At 33.1% G+C, this 22,632-nt stretch overlaps 1 protein-coding gene across 6 annotated transcripts in view; it reads left to right on the top strand.

Moving 5' to 3' along the window:
• Positions 1-9,068: 9,068 nt before the first annotated feature.
• The window catches only part of LOC130891082 (synaptotagmin-7), a 73,114-nt gene continuing 59,550 nt past the window's right edge, over positions 9,069-22,632 (top strand). For 3 of the 6 annotated variants that reach the window (XM_057795611.1, XM_057795616.1, XM_057795614.1), the window contains exons 1-2: positions 9,098-9,221; positions 21,985-22,117. In XM_057795611.1, the coding sequence (XP_057651594.1) occupies positions 22,041-22,117 (77 nt within the window). In that variant the 5' untranslated portion in view covers positions 9,098-9,221; positions 21,985-22,040. Of the gene's footprint in view, positions 9,222-21,984; positions 22,118-22,632 lie in introns of all 6 variants that reach the window. The other 3 variants (XM_057795613.1, XM_057795612.1, XM_057795610.1) reach the window with 2 other exon arrangements.

Here is a 22,632-nt window from a genome sequence, read left to right as displayed (position 1 = left end):
TTTTTTCATTTATTGTACCTATAAAACAGATTTATTCAACTATCAATAATCAAAGTGAATAAACTCGTTTCCATCAGATTCCCATCTATCAATCAGAATTGTCTTAGAATATTTGGGAACACTCATTGCATAATTATATAAACAATCTAAATTAGAGTAAAAAAGAAGAATCTAGCCAACTGCCTAACATATCTAGCCTTGTAATAATTTCATACAGTTAATATTGAAGGTAGAGAACAGAATATTATTAGAATATTGGAAAAGAGTGAAAGAGCATCTTTGCTCGCAATTAAAATCTTGTTTTCTCTTCCTTTTCCGTTCCCGCTGTCTGAATTTCGTCGTCATGACGATCCATTCAGAATATAAATAGATAGAGAGTGGGATATCGATGTTATTTCAATTCGGGCTAACTTGAAAAAGCTCCTGTATCTTGCTCTCTCTATCTCTAATATTCACAAGAATATTGAATCCTTGAAGCATCTAGTGTGGTTAGAGGGACGTCTAGTTACTGTCCATTTGGATCGAAAAGCGAGGCAGTGCAGATATCATTATTACCAATTATTCACTGACTATTTTTTCTGATCATTTCATTCAGCTTTGTTATTTTCATTTTTAAACCGGTTACAAAATATTAAAAAAATTGAAGTTGGGATTTATTTTAATTTACTTACGGAATTTTTGTTAGGGGCAGCCATGATACATAATATCACATGATGTGCAATATTAATCTATGAAATATTTTGACTTTGGAAAAAGTTGCATGCAATTCCTTGCACTTTGTCTTGTACCATGTCAAGCTGCCTTTAATCAAACTTACGGTGGGTAGTTTGTAGTGACTTTTTTATATTTTTTTAATTGGCATCTCCAGGTTTTTTTTTCATTTGAATTTTTTTGAGGTTCAATTCTATTTGTTCTTACCATCATACGAGGTATAATAAGAAATACAGAAAATTATTCATTAAAATAAAAGTAAAAAGGTACAGAGCACTTGCCCCATTGAATGATGAGATACATTTCGGGATGTCTTGAAGAATGGTTTCCATCTGGTCTGTTGTTGCATTGTATGAATTGCATGAATTTTGTAGTTACCTTTTGCACATTCTTTGCTATGTTCTAATATGTTTCTCTAGTTTTTCATTTCAATTTCAATGAGGTGTGATTCCACTTGTTTTATCCATCATACGAGGTGCCCGAGGTAAAAAATCTGCTATATTGTTTGTTCGACCCCCGTAACCTAAGTCTAATGTTTATTAGTATCCAATCAGTTATTTTTTAACAGTGACATCATTTGTATCGATGTATATGTGTTGATATCATTTTATTGCCATAATTTTATTTCTTATTTTATGTTCTTCTTTCTGTTTATATAGCGTTTTATACGATTGATAGTGCCATCGTTTTATGTATCTTTTTTATTGTGTTATTGATTGTTTTCTTGCCTTGTATAAAAAAGATACTTCGTTTTATGCTATGAGTCACCTAAAATTGAACACCAAAGAAGCGGTTTATGATCATTATTCAGTCAGCTCTGCACTACTATCAAATATAATGTGGAAATTTTGTTGTATGGAAGTGAAACTGTGGAAGCATAATATAAGTTAAACATTCCAGAATATTCGATAACTTTGTAGTTATATAGGCATAGGCCAAATTATTAGGAAAAGAAGGATAATTGAACCAATTTTATAACCTATATATCCTTATCACAAATTCAAATTTTTATAGTAATCAATCAAAGGTAAATGTTAAATTGACAAAAGGAACAAAAGGTCTACTTATGATTACGGTTCTATCTGTAGTCAATTTTAGGTGATAATATGTTCTAAAAATTGTCCGTGAGCTTACTAGACCGCTCAAGTCGAAAATTAGCAGTTTTCACATTTTAATGCCTTTTGGATCGAGCTGTCCATTGCATGTCTAACAATATTGGTTACATGATATAAGTTTTGTTCGCGAACCTGATTGCGAATCATTTTAGGACCGATCGCACGCGCACTTTCGAAATTATCGTCGATGACTTCCCCACCTAAAGTGATCGGACCCGCAAACAAAGCTATAGATTTCAGTGAATCAGAAACCTATCACATGTAGTGATAGCGCGCAAGTCGGTTGGCATCTCAACACAGCACAAGTTATAATTTTATAACTATTATATCTTGTTTGGTTGGGGTTTATTAGAAATTATGTTTATCTATTAAATAAAAAAATAATAATAATAATTGATCGAAATAATGCAATTTTTAAAATTTATATAGCTTAACGATTTTTAATTATTCTTAATTTAATAAAATGAGCAGTCACTACAGCTCAAGTCAATGAGTTAAAATAAAATAAAAAAAATATATGTATTTATTAAGTAAAAACAGGTAAATTCCATCGTTTTTTTAAATAGATAGCTTTTTACAACTTTGTGAATCAAGTAAAAATGACTTATGCGGTATTGGGACGAAATGGTGATTTGTCTTCTACAATGTATGTAGTACCCTTTTGACATTCCAAAATACGTAAGCCGTTTTATTTCCAACCTCCGATAAGCTATAAATAAAAGTTCATATAAAACAATAATTTTATTACCAAAAGATTGGTACACTTACGGTTACTTTTCAACATAATCACCGAAGAGATTGAGACATATCTGTGGAGAAGCTTTTCAATACTCTCTTCAAAGAAAGTTGCCGCCAATGTAGCCTAACCGTTCAGTAATAATAGAGTACAAAACAGACTTTCAAACTTCTGAAAATTCCGTAGATAAAGCAGTAATGGTGAATCTGCAATTTTCTTTAACCATTCTGTTAACTCGTTGAACCAAGTCATCTTTGCGATTTGCGTCCTTGGTCCCCTTCCTCATGCACATCATTACGGTCATCTTTAAACTTTCGACACCATTCAAGCACAACACCATCACTCATGAAGTTTTCCCCATACACACGACTCATTCTCCGATGGATTTCTGCAGCACTGCCTTCAGTCTGTAGAAAACGAATCACACCTCGCAATTGACACATGGAGGGAGCATCAATAATGTTGGATACGTTTACGTAGCTATAGCACAACGCCGACTGACGCCAGAATATCAAGCGAAGCGTGTAGTGCGAGAGTTTCGCAGTGGCCTTCAGCGCATGTCTGCTTTTTTCTTCTTGCGTAGCGTCTGCACGGAGCGAACAGAGGTTGAAAAAAAATCAGCCCTCCTATTTCTCATATAAATATTTCCTTTTTTAACTATTTATTTATTTCTTCTAACATAATTTCAGTCCTTTTCTTGTCTCAGATTTAATTTTGTTTTCAATATAATGCTGATTCTGCCGTCTATTTTTTTAACATGATTAATTGCGTGAATGGCTTTTCCATTACTGTCTGGGTAACAACTTGCCGATCGATATTTTAATTTTGTTTTCTTATTGTCTGTTTTTAGATTCTATATTTTATTAATTAGCTAAGGAATACGACTTAATTGAAACAAGCTAGAGGTGAAATTCAATGAATGTTTAAAAAAAAATAGTTATAAGAAATGGAAAGCAGTGCAGGAATTTCAAGAGATCGGTTAGAAATAAGCAAATAGAAAAACAAAATTCTCAGGAAAAAGATATAAGGAAATACAACTTGAAAAGAGAAATGAAATGTATTTAACAATAGATATATTCTAGAGTTAGTACAGGGTGCGGCAGCATAACTTCCTTTTTTAAAAAGTTCGCCATTTAGTCGGTAGATGTCGTAACGGAGTGCTAGTGGTCTCGTTCGAGAGGGGGGACTATAAAGTTTTGTCCCGGCACAGTTCAGTCGCCATCATGCGTTGGAACAGTGAGGAGCGTGCGTTTGCCGTTGAGGTTTACTTTTCGAGCGGATGTTCTGTGATCGCAACCCAGCGCGCCTTTCGGAATCGCTTTAATTTAGCCCCCTTGGCCCCTGTCCCGGACCGGAAATCAATTGTTACGTGGGTCACTACGTTCAGACAAACTGCAAGTGTGACAAGACGAAGAACTGGAGTCCCTCGGCCCATTAGATCACCGGAGAACATTGAGTTAGTTAGAACTTCAGTGTTGCGATCACCACGGCGTTCTGCGCGCAAACATGCGTCTGCCCTTGGACTTTCCGATCGTTCTGTGAGGAGAATACTTCATGATGATCTTCATTTTCATCCATACAAGATGGCAATTGTGCAGGAACTTTCTGAACGTGACTTCAATTCTCGGAGGAACGCGTGTGAGGTTTTTCTGGAAGTCGTTCCTGAGGACGCTATTGTTTTTTTTAGTGATGAAGCCCATTTTCATTTGTGTGGATCCGTAAACAAACAAAACATGCGCTACTGGGCTGATACCAATCCTCGACAATTGCATCAACGGCCTTTGCATTCACCTAAAGTCACAGTGTGGTGTGCAATTTACTCACGTGGAATTATTGGTCCCTGGTTCTTTGAGGAAAATGAAGTCACAGTGACAGTGAATTCGCACCGGTATGTAAACATGTTACAGGAATTTTTTTTCCCACGGCTAGATGAGTTGGACTTAGGGGACACTTGGTTCCAACAAGACGGAGCAACGGCACACACTTCAAGAACATCGATGGCTGTTTTGAGGGAACACTTCCCAGAGCGCCTTATCTCAATTAGGGGCGATTTGGAGTGGCCAGCCCGCTCTCCCGATTTGACCCCTTGTGATTATTTCCTATGGGGTTTTTTGAAATCCCGTGTGTATGTGAACCGTCCAAGGACCCTACAAGATTTGAAGACGAACATCCAGGAAGAAATTGCCAACATAACGCCTGCTATGCTGGCAAGAGTCATGACAAACGCCAGAAATCGGTTTACTCAGTGTATGGAGAATGGGGGACGTCACCTAACTGATTTGATCTTCAAAACTCAGTAAAACAAAACTTTATGTATGTGCCTGTATTATAAAAAACGAATAAAAATTTTCTGATTCATACAATAAGTTTTATTAACTTTTGAAAAAAGGAAGTTATGCTGCCGCACCCTGTATATAAGAGAACAGATATATGAACAGATACGTTTAGGATGTAATATTTCATCAGCAACAGTAAAATAAATAACAGCTTGATAAATTAAAAAAAAATACAAGCTGAAATTATAAACCAAACCAAAAATAAGAAAATAATTTTTCTCTCAACAGAGGCACATTAGGAACGTTCCCAAACTCACAAAGTCCTTTGCATAATGACCTGTTGCCATATTTGGCTTTCTTTATGAACTACATTAACCTAGATCTAACACACTCTTTTTCATAGATTTTTTCGGTTAAAAAATTTCCAGATGGGAATTCATCTCTCATTATGGGAAACCATTTCGATTTATCACAGATAGAGGTATAGCTTTTACTTCAGCTGCGTTCGAGAATTTTTATTAGGACATTTTATCCTTCATCTGAAAGCTGTGGCAGGTATGCCACGGAGTAACGGTAGAATAGAACATCTCAACAGAACCATCTTAACTTTTCTATCAACCAGCCTTAATTGTGAATCGGACGAAGTTTCTGACTGAACGAGCCTAAAGACGACAGACGACAGACGGGTTACTAAGTGGACGCCGTTTGACCTTGTGCTCAAATACCGAAAGTAAATTTAATACAATAGCCTTTCAGTGTACAACAGTATGGGGTGCTTGATGTTTATGGGGCCTTTAGTTTCTCGGGTCAAAAATATCTTTTTTTATATAAATCACATCAAGAACATATGTAGAAAATGTGTGCCTACGGGTTTTCCGGTGAATTAGATCCAATAGGATCGGAGACCGTTGAGAGACGCTTTCGAATATTGAATGTCGTGAAGCGTATATAAAATCACATGCGCGAACTTTCAAAGACGTTTTTCTTGAAACACCAATTTTCGAAACGATAACCGCGATATTTTAGAAACTACTGTATCTTTAATATGTTATAAACCAGCGGTTGAACTATTATTTTCATGATTACCATGATTGCTTTTCTACGAGGAAAAAATGAGTAAGAAATATAATGTAATTCTATGTATAAAAAGTCAGCTTTCGTCATTTAGTTTTTTTATTTCTGATAAGTAGAACAGCCGTATCTTGCTTCTTGATGTCTTCCTGTCGGCCAATGTAACTTTTATTCTGTTATTATATTTTGACTTCAAACATTTTGTTAGGCTCATTTAAATGTTAATAAGATTATGCAAAAGCAATGAGACTGATTATTTCAATGGTTTGTCCGTAAAAAATTATCAAAAAAGCCGTGAAAAAATACCCGAGAAACTAGAGGACCCCCTTAATTGATGTTAATATATTCATGGATACTAATATAAATACGGTAATTATAAAAATTTAAAAATATACTTCTGTACATGAAATATGAGATTTGGGTGATATGCAGCCTTCCTTAGATACAAGCATTGTATCTTAGGCATCTTTTCCGTATTATCGAGACGATGGAGTGTATAATGTCCATAATCAATACATACGCAACTCACTAATTTCGAAACCTGGATTACCAGTCTCTATTTTTAGCTATCCTGGTGATTCGGGCAAGGATGGATAGATGTATATACATAGCTACTTCACAGACAGAGAATCCTTGAATATGACCCCAAAGAGAACAAAGTCACTGGAGGTGTATCTCAAGGATCAGTGCTAGGTACTCTCTCGTGGAACATCTTGTATAATGGGCTACCTCAATTGGGCTAATTGATATTACCGGAGGAGGCGAACCTCATAGCATTTGCGGACGACGTAGCTTTATTAATTGAGGTAAAACGCTTAGAGGAGATCAACGTCACGTTTGATGCGGTCCACGAAAAAAATTTCTAGGTGAATGAACTCAGTCGGCTTGAAACTAGCAAATCACCAAACAGAGGTTGTGCTGATTACGAGTACAAACAGGAAAAAAGTGAAAAACATTTATCCGCATATTTGGGAGTTTCCAGGTTGCTCAACATGTACAGAAAATAACGAAAGTGCGGAGCATTTATTCTTCTTATACCTGCGTTTCAGCATACTTTGTCACACCTAAGAAGCTGCAACATGAGTAGAAGTATCGCCTGGAAATATGTTGGAGGTTATTCTCTTAACAGAGACAGTCTGGACAGCAACGAGCACATTCGCCACTGATGTGTTGAAGAGGGAAGAAGCAATTAACGATAGAGCCCCTTATAGCTGGATCATCCTTTCAGGAAGTAATGCCTAACGGCGCGAGGGAAACAGAAGCCAGAGACAGAGGAGGGATTTTAGCTGGCATGGGAAATGTTCAGAGTGCGACGTACTATGTTAAATACCAAGTCCTTGAGATATATAACAGTATTTTTAACCATAACAAAAACCAAAGCATATACAGATATACACACATAATATATCACACAATAAGTTGTGGGACTAACTAGAAATAACATTTTTTTTCTAAAAAACGATTTTATTCATCAATGTAATCTCTTTCAAGAGCAATACAATCATTCCAACACTTATTTTAACAATTACTTCATCATTTGAGCTGCATTTATTAAAGCGAGCATTTTTTTGAGATCGGGGAATAGCCACTGGGGATCAGATCTGGGCTATACGGTGGATGGGAAAGCAATTCGTCCAATTTGAATTTCGTTGCCATAGACTTGTGAATCGACATATGAGGCCGTTTTCTTTGATTTTTGCATTCAAACGATACAATAATTCTATTTAGTATTCGCTATTGATTGTCTCTTCCTTTTGTAGATAGTCGATAAACATGCGCATCACAAAATATTGATGCCATAACCTTTCCAGCTTACTGTTGTGCCATTGGACGCTTCGGACGTAGTTTACCGGCTACAGTCCACTCAGATGATGATCGTTTTGATTCCGGAGTGAACTGATGCATCCAAGTTTTATCCATTGCCACAAAAAATCCAAAAAAATCTGATTTATTACGTGTAAACATGGTTAAGCACTGAATCATCAACACGTTATTGTTTTTGATCGACTATGAGTAAACGCGGCACGCATTTTGAAATAACTTTCTCATTGTCAAATGTTCATGTATAATTGTAAACACACTGCCTTCTGACATCTTTACGGCCTCCGCTATGTCACGCAATTTCAATTTATGATCAGATATAACCAATTTGTGGACTTTTTTGATGTTTTCTGAAGTAACCACCTCAATTGTATGATCAGAACGTTCACTATCATCGGTGACTGTACGACCACGTTTAAATTTAACAAACCAATAAAAAATTTTTGAAGCCATTGCTGAGCTTGTACATTTTTTTTCATCAAGAATTACTGATAAATTAACACATGAAATTGTTTTGAATCTATTGCTATGAAAATAACAAAAATAGATTCACTTAAGTGGCTGTTATTTTTTCTGACTGATCGAATTGTCATGATATTTCACACATAATCTATTGTCAGTTGGTACTTCATAAAAGTCATATGGATTTGATAATGGCAGCACCATCTGAGTGACAGAGTCAAGTAAAGAAACTGAGTAAAAGGATTTCGTCATATATTATTTTGGTGATTTTGGCAAGAATAATGTAACGAATTTATGTAATTATTGTATTGTTATCATCACTAAGCAAATTTTGAATTTAATTCGGGTAAAATCGATTACACAAATTTCTTTCCATGTTATTCTGGTGATCTTGACAACGATAAAGGTATGAATTTATAAACTCATTGTATTGTCATAAATGAGAAATTTGATATTTATCCGACGTTTTGAAGTGCTATAAAATCGTTACATACTTATATACAAGCGGGTTAGTAAACAAAAAAAAGGTAAATACAAAATGGTATGAATTTCAGATAGTTCTCTTCCCCTTTATCAAGGTTTATAAAATTGACATGAAGTATGTATGTTATATGAGAAAATGTACCGATAGCAGAACAACTCACGAGATTATTCATACTCGTACCTTTCATGTAAAATTCCATGATAACGTTTACTAAAAATAAAACTACTAAAATGCAAATTTATTCACCAAAACGGAAATAAACTTTTGAAACCTCGAACCTATCACAAGGTCGCGATACCCGTTTATCCTTGCTGTTAGTCCGGACCTGCTTATAACGACGGCCTGTCGACACGGCGATGAAAAGGCGTCGCGACGCTGAGATATCAACATGCAACAGGCGTCAGTTTGTTTGCGAAAAGCGTAGCAGGTGGGTCTAAAAAACTAATCGAGATTTTTATCGCGACTTTTCTCACGCTTTGCGTCGAGTTTTCGGACTTCGCGTTTTCATACTTCTCACTTATAACTACAAACAAGTATCGTTAAAAGTAAGTAAATATTTTTCGGTGAATACAGAATTGTCGGCAAATATTTTATTAAAATATTAAAAATCATTTGTATAAAAATTTATTATTATCATAATTAGGTTCGATAAAGTTTTCCCATTTATTTATTGATCAGCTCATTTTAAAATCTGTTATAAAAATATAAAAATTTATTTATGTCAAAGACACCAACCATTTATTAATAAAGTATAACCAAAGGTGGTTGGAGGCAATCTTCCTCATTCATCAAGTAGTTAACGACGAGTACATTTTGCACAACTCATTACACGTAATAAAAGAGTCCTTTAAATCTTTTTTCTAAATAAATCAATACGAAAGGAAATAAAACTGCATTAACATTCCATGTAATATCAAAAAAATTTTAAAATTTTTGAAATAGAATCGAACACAAGAAAATTAAATGATTAAAAAGACCTTTAACTACAATCTATAAATTTCAATGAAACTACGAATGATTTAATTGAAGACTGCTGCATATTTTTGAAATTTAACAACTTGATGAAATTTATTTTTTGTGGTTGAAACATATTTTTATTTTGTTATTCATGTTGCAGATGATCTATTGATTAATATATTTATGCAAATTGTCAATGTCAAATCATACTTTGATAAAAACAGAAAAAGGTGGAAATCTCTCAACTTATAATTTTTATTCAGAACAGAACTAAAATTATTTTGTTTTTTTACTTTTTGAAATTGTTTCTGTTTAATATCTATTTTTTTTCGTAAAATGCTCTCATCGGGTATTGATTTTTTCAAGAGTATATTCGATGCGAACCACGGAAATAAAGCTTCCGTTTCTCGAAAGTCCTTTTATTAAGAGGTGTTCCAGACTGTTGGTCTATTTGGTATTATTTATAATTTCAGATCTATTGAATATATGGTAGTTACTAGGACCTACATCAATCAAATTCTTATTGAATGAAAATTTCATAAAAGGATATATTTTTTGTTAACAAATGCTAACCAATTTTCCATAGGGATTACAAAAAACAGATTCACCATCCAAGCAAAGTTCCGGAAAAGGTTGAATCCACTCAAATATTTTTGAACACATTTCGAGCTCCAACGCTCAAACTCTTTCAAGATATACATGTAAAATACCCATTTATACGGATGACCGTTTTGCAAAACCATTGAAAACAAGAAGCATATTTTATTCCCTCTCGCAACTTCAAAACGCGTAGATGTCACATCCTGCTTAAGAAAGAAATTTTGATGGGCAGGCTATTTGATGAGGATAGGAAATACTAAGAAGCTGATGTGAAAAGACTCATATTGAAAAATAAATGTTAACTGTAAAAATATTGTAAACTTTAGGCAAAGATTACCTACTCTGAATGTAAATTGTTCGACAGAATTTAAGGGTTCACTTAATCCCTAGAGGAAAATTGGTCGATGGGTTTCTATATCGGAACCAAAAAGAAAAACAAATGGTGCATTTCACTTTGACAAGCTTATTATTCATAAGGAACATTTAAATAATAGTAACTAAATAGTTAGATTAAGTTAAGTAAGGTTATGGGCTAAAATCCAAACTTTATATTTTTACATACGTTTCAATTTGACATTCTTTTAATTTTTCAAGGAAGACGTATATTGTTTTGTACCTACAGATGCAGGTAGGTAGTTGAGAAAACTGTCATTAGTAGCGACCTTTTTGAAATACAGGTAAAGTGACGAACAATTTGCATTCGTCCTCTAAGAGGTATAATAAATACTCAAAAATTTTAGTAAATATATACAAAAACTTGAAAAAAACACTAACATAACTATAAATATATCGTCAAAATTGAAAAATATGGGCCGCAATGAAATACGCAGAAAATCTAAAAATGCCTAAAGTGCAGAAATATGCATGTAATCTGATCCTTATTTTCGACGATCTTTCTATTTGTTTAATTCTATTGAAAACATTATTATAGAAACACTCGAGATAATATTGATAAAAAAACGACTGGTTCCCCTTTTTTATCGATGTCCTTTATCGCTTCAAGGATCACCTTGTCTTATTGGAACATTAATGTGTGAAGGATCAATTTCCATGCCATTATCCACTACACACTTTCATTATCTAATGTATATACTGTCGAAAACTTTATTAAGGTAACTAAGATGGATACATTTGTTTATATAGTTTGTGAATATTTATGGAATTAACAATACCATTTTTTTCATAAAAATGAAAAATCAATCAACATCAATAATTAAACTTTTAATCTAATTTTGGAATGTTAACAGTAATGGTGCAACTACTGTTACCAGAAAAATTTATTATAGGAATTACTGGATGTACTTTTTTATTTTCAATAATGCTGGAAGATGTTGTGGTTTTGGTTTAACAGTTGTACAAAAGTTTCACTCCTTTGTATCATTCTAGATATTTTTTTTGCTCTCGACGGATTCTTCCACATATTTTATTTGAATTATCAGTCATTCTTTTGGAAAACATTTTTTGTATTTCTAAAAATTCAGTGTCTGCCTTTGTTTACAATGTTAGCTTTGTGACTTCTGTTCATTTTTATTTTTTTAAATATATAAGAGAATAATCAAAGGAGGTATTTTTGAGTAAATTTGTCAAATGTAACATTTCATATTTCAATATAATTTTACTCTTTATTTCAAACCGAAAACAGTATGAAAAAACACATATTACGATATACGTCCGTGAAGTAATTATTACGGTATTTGATTAGATATTCTTGACTCAGCTACTCGGCTCCTGCCTCATAAACATCTATCTGGTACCGTACTAAATCACTTCTCGGACTTATAACGTAAATAATTATTCTAGTATTTTATTGCAAATCTGTTTGCAAGTACCTAATAGCTTTTACTATACTAAATCTGATTTTAGTGGGCATTATTTCAACCCTTTTCTGTATGCGTGAAAAAAATATCCTTTAGGAGATTATCTGATTCCATATCCATCTATTGTAATAAGGATAATCAACATTTTCTTATTATAATTTTGGAAACAAAGTAAATGTAATTAAAGAAGATCTGTATTTATAACTGATTATGAAAATATTTATAATACGAGTTAAGTTAATAGCACTTAATCATTTTATCATTATAAATCTGCTAAATCTATATCTAATCTAAAAGTATGAAATATTCTTTTCAACATTTTGGCACTATATTATTATTTTGTCTAACCTAACCACAAGACGTACTTCAATTAAAGATTTTAAAGTCATGAATATTACAGACTTCTTTTTCTGGAAGTCTTTGCATTCCAATTAATTTCATTTACATAATTAGATGAAGAATTTTCAATTCACAGAACTTTTTTTGAAAGAATAATACGTGAAATCTAATTTTAGATGTTTTCGATGAATTTTCTTTTAATTTTATGAAGTTTTGTAGTCGAAATAAAACTTCAGCTTCAACAGAAATGAGCTAATTAGAAAAACAAAAAGAAACTCTCTAATAAGTATATTTAAGTTAGGAAAATATAAATTAGGAAGATACCATAAAACTAATAAAATGTTCACAATTAAACTAGGTATACAGCATAAAGAGCATCTTGCCACAGATAAGTTCGAAATCAAGTAGAAACTGATTTCTTTTGTATACTATGATTAAAGTAGACAAGAAAGTTTTCCAATACCCTCATGGCGCATCTCCGCTCCGTGATCCAAAGGATTTTTGAGGTATTAGCAGATTAGAAGAATTAAAAAACAAAAGATTCTAGAATTATCGTTATAGTATCATTTGAAATTACTTGTAGGAATTTTGAAATGTATATCAAAGTGCTTAATCAGAGTGTAGGTCATTCTTTCCTTTAATTATCCACCAATTTGTGTCACTTTTATTTACGTAATTTTAAGTGTTCAATTTTATTATGATTTACATATTTTTAAGATAATACAATTTTTGATTATTATTTGTTTTCAACTTCATTTACAAAAAAATCAAAGTTGTTGAAAATCGCACTGCTTGCCAGGGAATGTTGTGAAAAAATTTAATTAATGGAAAGAAAAATGGATAATGATGACTGTCAATAAGGAAGTCTCACAATTGTATTTTTCAAAATTGAAAAAAGAATATACAATTTATTTAGGTGTCAGATGTCGATGCTATGAATGAAAAAAGTGATGCATATCTATACTAGATTGGAACACCTGCATTATATAATTATAGGAGGAGGATTTTCAATCTAATTATGTAGAAACGTGTAGTCCGAAGAAGTTATCAAAGGACAACATTTTTTACGATACGCTAACAAGAAATGTATCTGTTTAATAACCTGTTGTAATGAACCAGTTGTTAAAGATTCCTTCACCAGTGCAGTTTCAATAAATGTTAAGTCTTCATTTTTAAATCTGGTAAACTCATAAGCTTATATCAACTGTAATAACTTTCATTGAGGTTTCTATATCTAATAAGCTTGATATAACAACAAGGTTTTCCTGTTACTAATCGTTTCGTTCCGTAGAAATGTATGAATAACTTTGACAGGCATTATGCGTTCTGAAAGAACCACTTGTTATTAATGACTAATGAAATGAATTATGATATTATCTTCAAGTTAAATGTTAATGATTATATAAATAATAATTAGGACGAAACGTGACTTATTATTTAATTCTTTACCCGAAATAAGAAAAAATATTTATCAAAGTAATGTATTAAAAAAAATAATTTTCAGTTACAGCCATATACTACAAGAACCCAATAATAGCCGGTATAGCATCGTTATGAGAGGATCTCTCATGTTACGCGTTTTTTCCGCGGGACCGTCTGTGATATCGAAGTGTTTTGCTTTGTTTTCCTGCAGTGATTGTTTTACTTACTCTACAATCTTGTTTCGTTTTTTATAACGCAAAGTTTGAGTAAACAACGTGAAGCTGTGAAATTTTGTTGCTAAACTATTTGATATCAAAACTGCTTACAAAAATGGCAACATGGTAAAAATTCAATTATACGAGGTTCCTGAATACACCGTTTATACATTACAGTTTACCGCGCATCAGACACTACTACTACCACTACAATTTACCTTCAGACTCTGAAGACGCTAACAAGAAATGGATCTGCTTAATAACCTTTAACAGATGAGTACAAAATTGTGTCAAACAGTGGAAACACCAATGGGAAAGTACTTTGTAGGGGATAACGTTGTTTCATATAAAATTTGGAATATTTTTTTAAATTATTCCAGTTATTCATGGGTCTTACCACATACAAAAAAGAGTTTATGATTTAATTAATAACAGGTATCGCTGGTATTTCTGTTTCAACAAAAAAGTTTCATTATTTTCGTATATTATGTGCTTTTATGAGCTACTTCTGTATTGCTGTATAATTTTCGTACATACATAGATAAAACATATTAATTATTTTCACGTACAACCGTTGTTTAGTTGTTTGTTATCATTTGATAAGAATTTGGTTGACGCATAGTTTCAGGCGCAAATAAAAATAGAAAATTTATGAATTCTAGACCCTGAAAAAGAATTTTATTTGGGACACAAAGCTTGTTGTTATTATATTAGTATTAATAAAAGGATGGCAAGAAAATATGTTGTAAATTATGCTTTACTCAGTAATTACTTTAATAGAATAGAGCAATATTCATTTCTTACTATGTAAATGCAACAGGACTACCCAAATTATTGTATATTATTAAGACATCAACTAATAAGTGTCTGGTTTTGCAGCCCAAAGCGACTGCAATTTTAATTCCAATAATCACAATGTTTCCCCAGTAAATTGTATTCAGGCCTTATTGAAGTATATATAAGTGATACTGGGATAGAGTGAACAAATAATATTTAATTAGACGCTATCAATTTTTCAATGGAACAAAAGGTACAAAACGTAAAAAAGATCGAACACCTGGAAATATCTTACATAGAATTTACGTTATTTACATTTGAAACATTATATTGAATCAACTCTTCGCTATGGTCTAGTTGTTAGTGATCCAGCAGTGGTTCGGTGCGGTAGAATCTAAAAATGAAATTGCATTAACCGAACAAAACAAAAGAGGGAAATTGAAAAATTATTATTACTTGAAGTGAGCATACGATAATGCCTAATGACTACTAAGTAGCAATTATTAATTTTATAAAATGGATATTTGACGATTCTCGCATGTTACAAAGCATACAAAATTCCAGGATTCTAAAAACAAATCATCGAACTTTCCATGGGTTTAGTGAAAGTTCCCGGCTATTCTCTTCTTTTCCTTGGCGCACTTTTTTCCTTTTTTTCAGTTCAGGTGTTCGCTTTTGGTGTGTGTTTTCGCAGCCTCTAGGAGCATCGAATTATTAGCTGATTTATTACGATTATAAACGACCTTAGAAAGTGGATCCTCTTGCTAAAGTGGTACCTACTCTAGTTCTTGCCAATCCTCGGATTGGCAGGATTTTCTTCTATTTGTCTTCACCGCTAGTCGTGGTCTTGCTGCTTTCGCGTCTTTAGATGCCTGACGTAGTCTTTGGTGGGGTTCGTCAGCTCTCTCTTTAGCGCCCCAGGCGTTGAATTACCGTTTATAAAAAACTCCCAGAAGTGCAATGTGCGACATAGTGCCGAGAAACACTCCATAGCCAGTGGATTTTTAAGAGCCAGATACCATACGTTTACGCAATTAGCATTTTTATAGCTCAACGTGCTTTTTATGACCCAACTTGTTATCAAATGTTTGCAATGGTACTATGTGAAAACTTATTTTATTTTATTTTTCTATTTATCAGACAACAGCTTCACCAAAAGTGACTTGCCGGTCAGCTTATGGAGAAATCCACGTTTTCCCCAATGATCTAATTATCCCAGGCTACCTTTCTCAGATTTCTTATCTTTGTTTTCTTCACACCGGCCTTACTAAGCAATATGTAAAAAAACCATTGAGAGTCGAAGAAGAAAACAAATCCTGAATTACATCACAACTTATTATAACTCAACTGCATAATATATATGTTGGTGAAATTGATTTCTAATTTCTAGTCTGTAGCAATTCTAGTGCAGATAAATTTTATGGTAATTCATAGAATTTACAGGTCTTTATAATTATCCATTGTAAAAATGGTGAAACAGTTTGAGATAAATATACTATCCAGCGGCTCTCAAAGAAGCAGTTGAGCATCGTTTCCATTTTCGACGCTTTCATGGCCCTGCTTTCATGTCTATGAAACACCTGTGTATAGCTCATAGAATTGGTAACAAACTCTTCTATACTTCACCGTTATTTTTAGTCGCCGAATCGCCTATTTCTGTACAAAATTTGTACAAGAGGCGTGATTCTGCCTCTGAAGCTTTGTGACAAGTCCTACTAATACACATATATAATCACACAGCTGATAGAGATCTAATGATTACATGTAGCTAGGAAAAATATGTATGTATTTAGAGCAAATTATATGGTAGAAATTTCGCTTTTTCAGGATTACCAAAAGCGCGTTAACAATATCAGTCTCACTACTCAATTTTCACTCCTCGTATATGTTTATCTGTTGATTCATACCTTCTTTTCCGCTTTCGATTGCGAGAAAAATACAAAAATTTTCATAGAAACAGTCTTTTTTTCTCTATGTATAACACAGTTTGAAAAAATCAAAGGAACCAACAAAAATAAAGCTTATCCGATTAGCACTTAAGTGTTTCTATTTTACATGAAAAGTATTTCCACTGCTTGGTATTGTCCAAACAAACATCTCCCTTAAATAAAATAAGTATGTAGTTGATTGATAGAATCAATTTATTGTGTTGTAACGATAAATTATATTGGCGCCCTTAATTACTTAGCAGACTAGCCGATGCGACGCATAAAAACAATTGCTGTTATCAAATCTTCCAAATTCGTCTTGTTAAATTTTTTTCTTCATTGATTTTATTTCAATTAAGTAATGAGAAAATGATGTGTTTTATAGTTAATTTTTTAACCCTCAAACAATTTGAATCAAAATGCAGAATATTTATGAACATTATTTGTAAATATGGATAAATGTTTTCTTGTTTTCTTCTCATTTTGTATGAAAACTTGATGGAGACTTTAGTTCAGTTCAGTTTTTTCGGGAAAGCTCCGTAGAAGCACGGTTTGTGAAACTGCAGTAGCAGTCTTTGTTTGGCACCATTTCTCTAAGTATTGATACGATGCTTCACACCTCTTACTTTTTTTTTGGTAGCAATATTTGCTGATTCTTCAATATCCATTTAAAATAACAATGCTTATGATGCTATAAAAACCGATCAAACCCTTTCACAACTTTATGCAACAAGTATTAAATTAAATTTATAAAAATTAAAGATTAGGTAGAGAGAGAGTAATGCTTTATCATCAAACAAATGTTACAATTTGTAAACAAAAAATAAATAAAGATAAAACCAATAAAATTTTAATATACAGAACAAAACCACAATGAATAACAAAATTATAGAGATAGGTAATAATTAGAATATAAGTCCATAGCAAGAATTAAGCCAGTATGCAGCATGCCCGGAATTAAATATTATTATTAGAATTGAAGTCATTTACTGAGTAGAAGGCACTTTGATTTCAATTGGCAAGTGATTTTGCATTTTTTGCATTGTAAAATATTGAGCCCTTAACTAATTCTGAACGTGGAGTAAATAGGTAAAGGTCGTTCTAAGTGAATAGCCGTGCAGCGACCTTTCTGAAATTAATTGGAGAATCGTGCTAACGAACTAGACAAAAAGATTCAAAGATGAATAGGGAAATAAGAGTCAGAATTTTTAATCTTAAGTTCCTGCATTGAGCCCTGTTGTTTAGTCCGAGTAAACATCTAGCAGCTCTCTTTTGTAGTTTGAAGATTCGCTCAAATTAAGTCGCACCACACGTACCCCAGAAAAGATCTCTTCCCTTAAGGACTATATCGAAGATGCGACTCAATAAGGGCTGTTAAGGAGATGGATAAGTTTAGTTCTTTGGAAACTGATCTCAGTGCAAAACAGGAGGAGCTTAATTAAATATAACTCCCATTTCAAGGAATTGTCTACAACAAACAATAAGAATTTTACAGACATCAATGGTGTTTTTATTTAAAAAAAAGGCAGCAATGTACTTTTATATGATAAAACTTTGGTTTTAGAAACGTTGAGACAGAGAAGATTAGTATTGCACCATGATTTAAAGGTGATTAGGTCATTAGATATGGTCCTATGAAGTGAAATCAGTGTAGCTCCTAGAGAAACTAGTATCATCTGCAAATAGACACATTTTACCACTGATGTCTAGATAGTCGATGTCGTTTATACACAGAAGAAACAAAATAGGGCCTAGTACTGAGCTTTGGGGACTCCACATTCTATTGGCTTCCAAGAAGACATCGTTCTATCAACCCTTAAAAGCTGACTTCTGTTGGTAAGGCATGACTTGAACTATAGTACTGCAATTTGTTAATTAAAATATTATGATTAACACAATCGAAACCCTTAGAAAAATCACCAAAAGTTGTTGCAATGGAGTGATGGCGGTTTTGGCTATAGTAGACATTATGAAGGAGGAAGAATATAGTATCATTTGTGCATTTGTTACTCAAAGACCCAAATTAATGGAAAGTAAGTATTTTATATATAAACAGATATGATAAAAGTCTCTTTTTGTCCAATCTGTCTATGATCTTAAATAACGTGGGTAGGAGTTCAATTGGGCGATAATTCGATGCTTGATTTTTATCTCTTTCTTTATGCAGAGGTATAATTATAGCCTTCTTAAGGCACTTGGGAAAAGGTGAAGGAGAAAAAAAATTATTTACCCACTTCACGGGATATAAGTATATTTACTTGTCTTGAACTTTATTGTTCTTACATACATCTCTAAATATGAATAACTATTTCGGTAACGTCAGTAGAACATAACATTTCATGATGATGTATAGTTGTTACTACCAGCGACAGACAATTATTTCCGCTGAAGTCAGTGAAAGAAATTAACTAATGTATAAGAAAATAGGTAATATTCTGCTGTTTTAAAGCTTAGAACTGATGTTATTTTTCCCATTATTTTTTATTAGTTAGTGCCGTTTGCCGTTCGACGTCTACTAACCATATTTACAAACTTGACTTTCCCTTTGCAGTTGCCATTTGCGGGTGCCGTTAACCGTTCGACGTCTACTGCCCCTATTCATAAACTTCACTTTCCGTTGGCTGTTGCTATTTGCGGGTGCCGTTTGCCGTTTGACGTCTACTGACCGTATTCACGAACTCGACTTTCTGTTTGTCGTTGCTATTTGCCGTGTGACGTCTATTGACCCTATTTATAAACTTGACGAGGAGTTTTTTTATTGGGAGCATTAGGCAAAATCACATGACAAACGCAAGCGGATATGATTGTCTACGAACTGCCGACGAGAAAAGATGTAATTCGTTTATGTTGAAAGACACCCACGGTAAACGGCGACGTCAAACGGCAAATATGAATGCTATTATGCAATTTTTTAAATTTTTTTATAGCAATCGTCAACGGGAAACGCAAAGTGAAAGTCAAGTTTATAAATCGGCCTATAATGTATTTCCCGGACTGAAAAAGTAATGTACAATATTATGGTATAGTATGAAATGAAATTTCTTTTCCTCAATATGTGTTCATGAAATATAATCTTTATAAATACAAAACGTGAACGAATACGTCAATACTAAACAATATAAAAGCTCGTCAAAAACATAAAAATAGTTAACACGGTTTTTATACCATAGCTGGAAGTAATTTATCATTAGTTATATAGGTCATAGTTAGAGAAACATTCTATTCTCCAGTTTCTTCAATTTATGATTAACAGTGATACAGTATTTTCATCCCGAAACCCTTATTGAATCTTGATGAAAACAATCCCTTTGTTCATTACTCATACTTCTCAGGGAAAAATCAAATTTGAGTACAGGAAATAAATCTACATTCAAATATCTGTTGAAAAATTTCGAATAAGTAAACTACAACTATTCTTGTATAGCGCATTCAGAAAATTTAATGTGCAAAGATGGTAGAATGATGTTACGATTTGCATGTTTATTTTGACTGGATTATACTCGCTTGGAATAGGCCCGCCCATCTTCATCTACCTAGTAAAACCAATAATAAACACTCGCAACGCGTAAGAAAATATGTCCGCCAGTAAAACTGAACGGCAAAGGAATCCCACAAGATCTGGGTATGCACTAGAACAAAAATTTAATTGGAGTAAAAACATAAAAACAAATAGGTCATAAGTAGAGAAGCATGTACCGAATTATCAATTAAAAAAAATTAATTTACAGAACCATCTTAAAATTAGTTTGGACCTATGGAGTAGGATTATGGGGAACAGCTGCAAATTCATATATTGAAATTTTACAGAGATTTCAGTCTAAAAGTCTAAGAATGATAATGGGAGTCTCAGGGTTTATTAACCAATGATGTCATTCATCAGGATGCAAGTCTATCGTATATCACAGATGAAATAAAAAAACACATACAGAAAAACTAAAAATTCATCCAAATGCATTCGAAAAAAGTAGATTTAGTTATTTAGTGCAAGCAATACATACATCTGTGTCAGGCCCCGATTTTATCAGACCGTCGAATTGGGCTAAAACGGATATCTGAAGCACTGAATATTTCATACGAACGCGTTCATCATATAGTTCGCGTCAATTTGGACATGAGAAAAATTACTGCAAAATGGATCCCCAAATATTTGAATATGTAGACTTCTTAAACCGAATTGTTACTAAGGATGAGACTTGGTACATTTCCACGATCTGGAAACAAAGCAACAATCGATGGAATGGTGATACTCTGGTTCTCAAAGACCTAAGAAGTTTTGTGTCCAAAAATCTGCTTAGATTGCTATGGAGTAATCATGATTGATTTTTTCGATAAGGGTAGAACAATAACTGTTCATATATTGACCACTCTAGAGGTACAAATTGAAGAGAAAAGACTCGGAAAGTTATAAAAGCACACAAATTTCAAGTTGTCATGCAAAAAATTTGTGAGTAAGGGTTGGAATTACTAGAACACTCCACTTATTCACCAGATTTGGTTCCGTCCGACTATCATCTCTTTCCTCAACTGAAAAAAGAAAAAAAAGGTCGTGAATTTTCTTCCAACGAGGAGGTAATAAAAGCTGTGGAGGTCTGGTTTGCAGAGCAAGAAGAAACATTTTTTTTAAAGGTCTAGAGACGTTGCAGGTTCGCTGTAATAAATGTATCCAATTAAGAGGAGAATATAATTAGAAATAAGATATTTTGACATTTAAATTTTGTTTGGTTCTATAGTAGGCTAAGAATTTTTTAATATATCCTCGTATAATTTTTATCTTTGTCCTATCGGCGTCAACAAGCAGCTGATCATAATTAGTACAAAGTAGAGTAGTATATTTCAACAGATTCGTCTCCGAAATGAAATAAGTGAAAACTCAACTTCAAAGAAAAAAAAATTATAATTTCAAAGGTCTATACACTTTAGTGTCCAAATTTATCGAACACGCTATTTAACTGACTATCACGAGCAGTCACAAACATTTTTGGTGAAACATAACTGTAAGAAAGTACATTTTTTAGAGAACATTCTTTTCTGTGATATCAGTAATTGTCCAAAAAACTCTACTTTCCGTTCTTGCCTACACTTTTCATTAATCTAGAAGCTGAGGTCAACGGAATCTGTTCACTCAAACATAAAAAATAAAATTGTCTTTTAAAATCGTGTCGTCAGCATTAAAGCTTACGTAATACAACAGTAATTGTGTGGATTTTCATATATTTTCCAACTAGATATTCAAGTATTTGTTCTGATTTCCAGGTACACAAGAGAATAGGATCCAATTCTGTTGAGTTTTTCATTACGTCGTTCTTATAATGGTCGACTATGGGCAAGAGCAGCAAGCCAATAGATTCGTTTGTCCGAACGATAGACAGCTAGCATTAAGGGCTAAGTAAGTTCTTATAAATATTTTTTCTTCTTTTTTTAATGTTAAACAATATGAATAATAAATGTGATGTAACGAAAATTAACTGAATTGGAAGTTATGAAAAATATGCATTGGTACTATTAATTATATGTTTAAAATGGTATCAAGTCACTATTCGTTTTTTATACTTTTTTCCAAGACGCAGATTACGTTTTATAAACTTTGCTAATTAAATACGAGGTCTGGCTATTAAATAACGAGACTGCACGCCTAGAGGGCTCCCTAGACGGGTGGGGTAAAAAACGAGTAGTGAGTTGGGGAACTAGATATCTTGTCTATGCACGTCCCAAAACACGTTTCCGTCACTATGATAGTATTTGTGAAGTAGCGGTTTGGAACGAACATGTTTTTTTCTCGTGCCGAAAACCGTGTGTGACGAAAAACAGGAGCAACGTATCAATCTCAAACTTCTCGTTAAATTTAAAAAAACTGAGTGCTATAAATTGTTCCTTGAAAGGTTGGAAAAAGATCTTCTTTGA

Source organism: Diorhabda carinulata, chromosome 3 (assembly GCF_026250575.1).
Source record: "Diorhabda carinulata isolate Delta chromosome 3, icDioCari1.1, whole genome shotgun sequence".
NCBI classification, from domain to species: domain Eukaryota; kingdom Metazoa; phylum Arthropoda; class Insecta; order Coleoptera; family Chrysomelidae; genus Diorhabda; species Diorhabda carinulata.
This window is presented reverse-complemented; position numbering and strand designations above follow the sequence as displayed.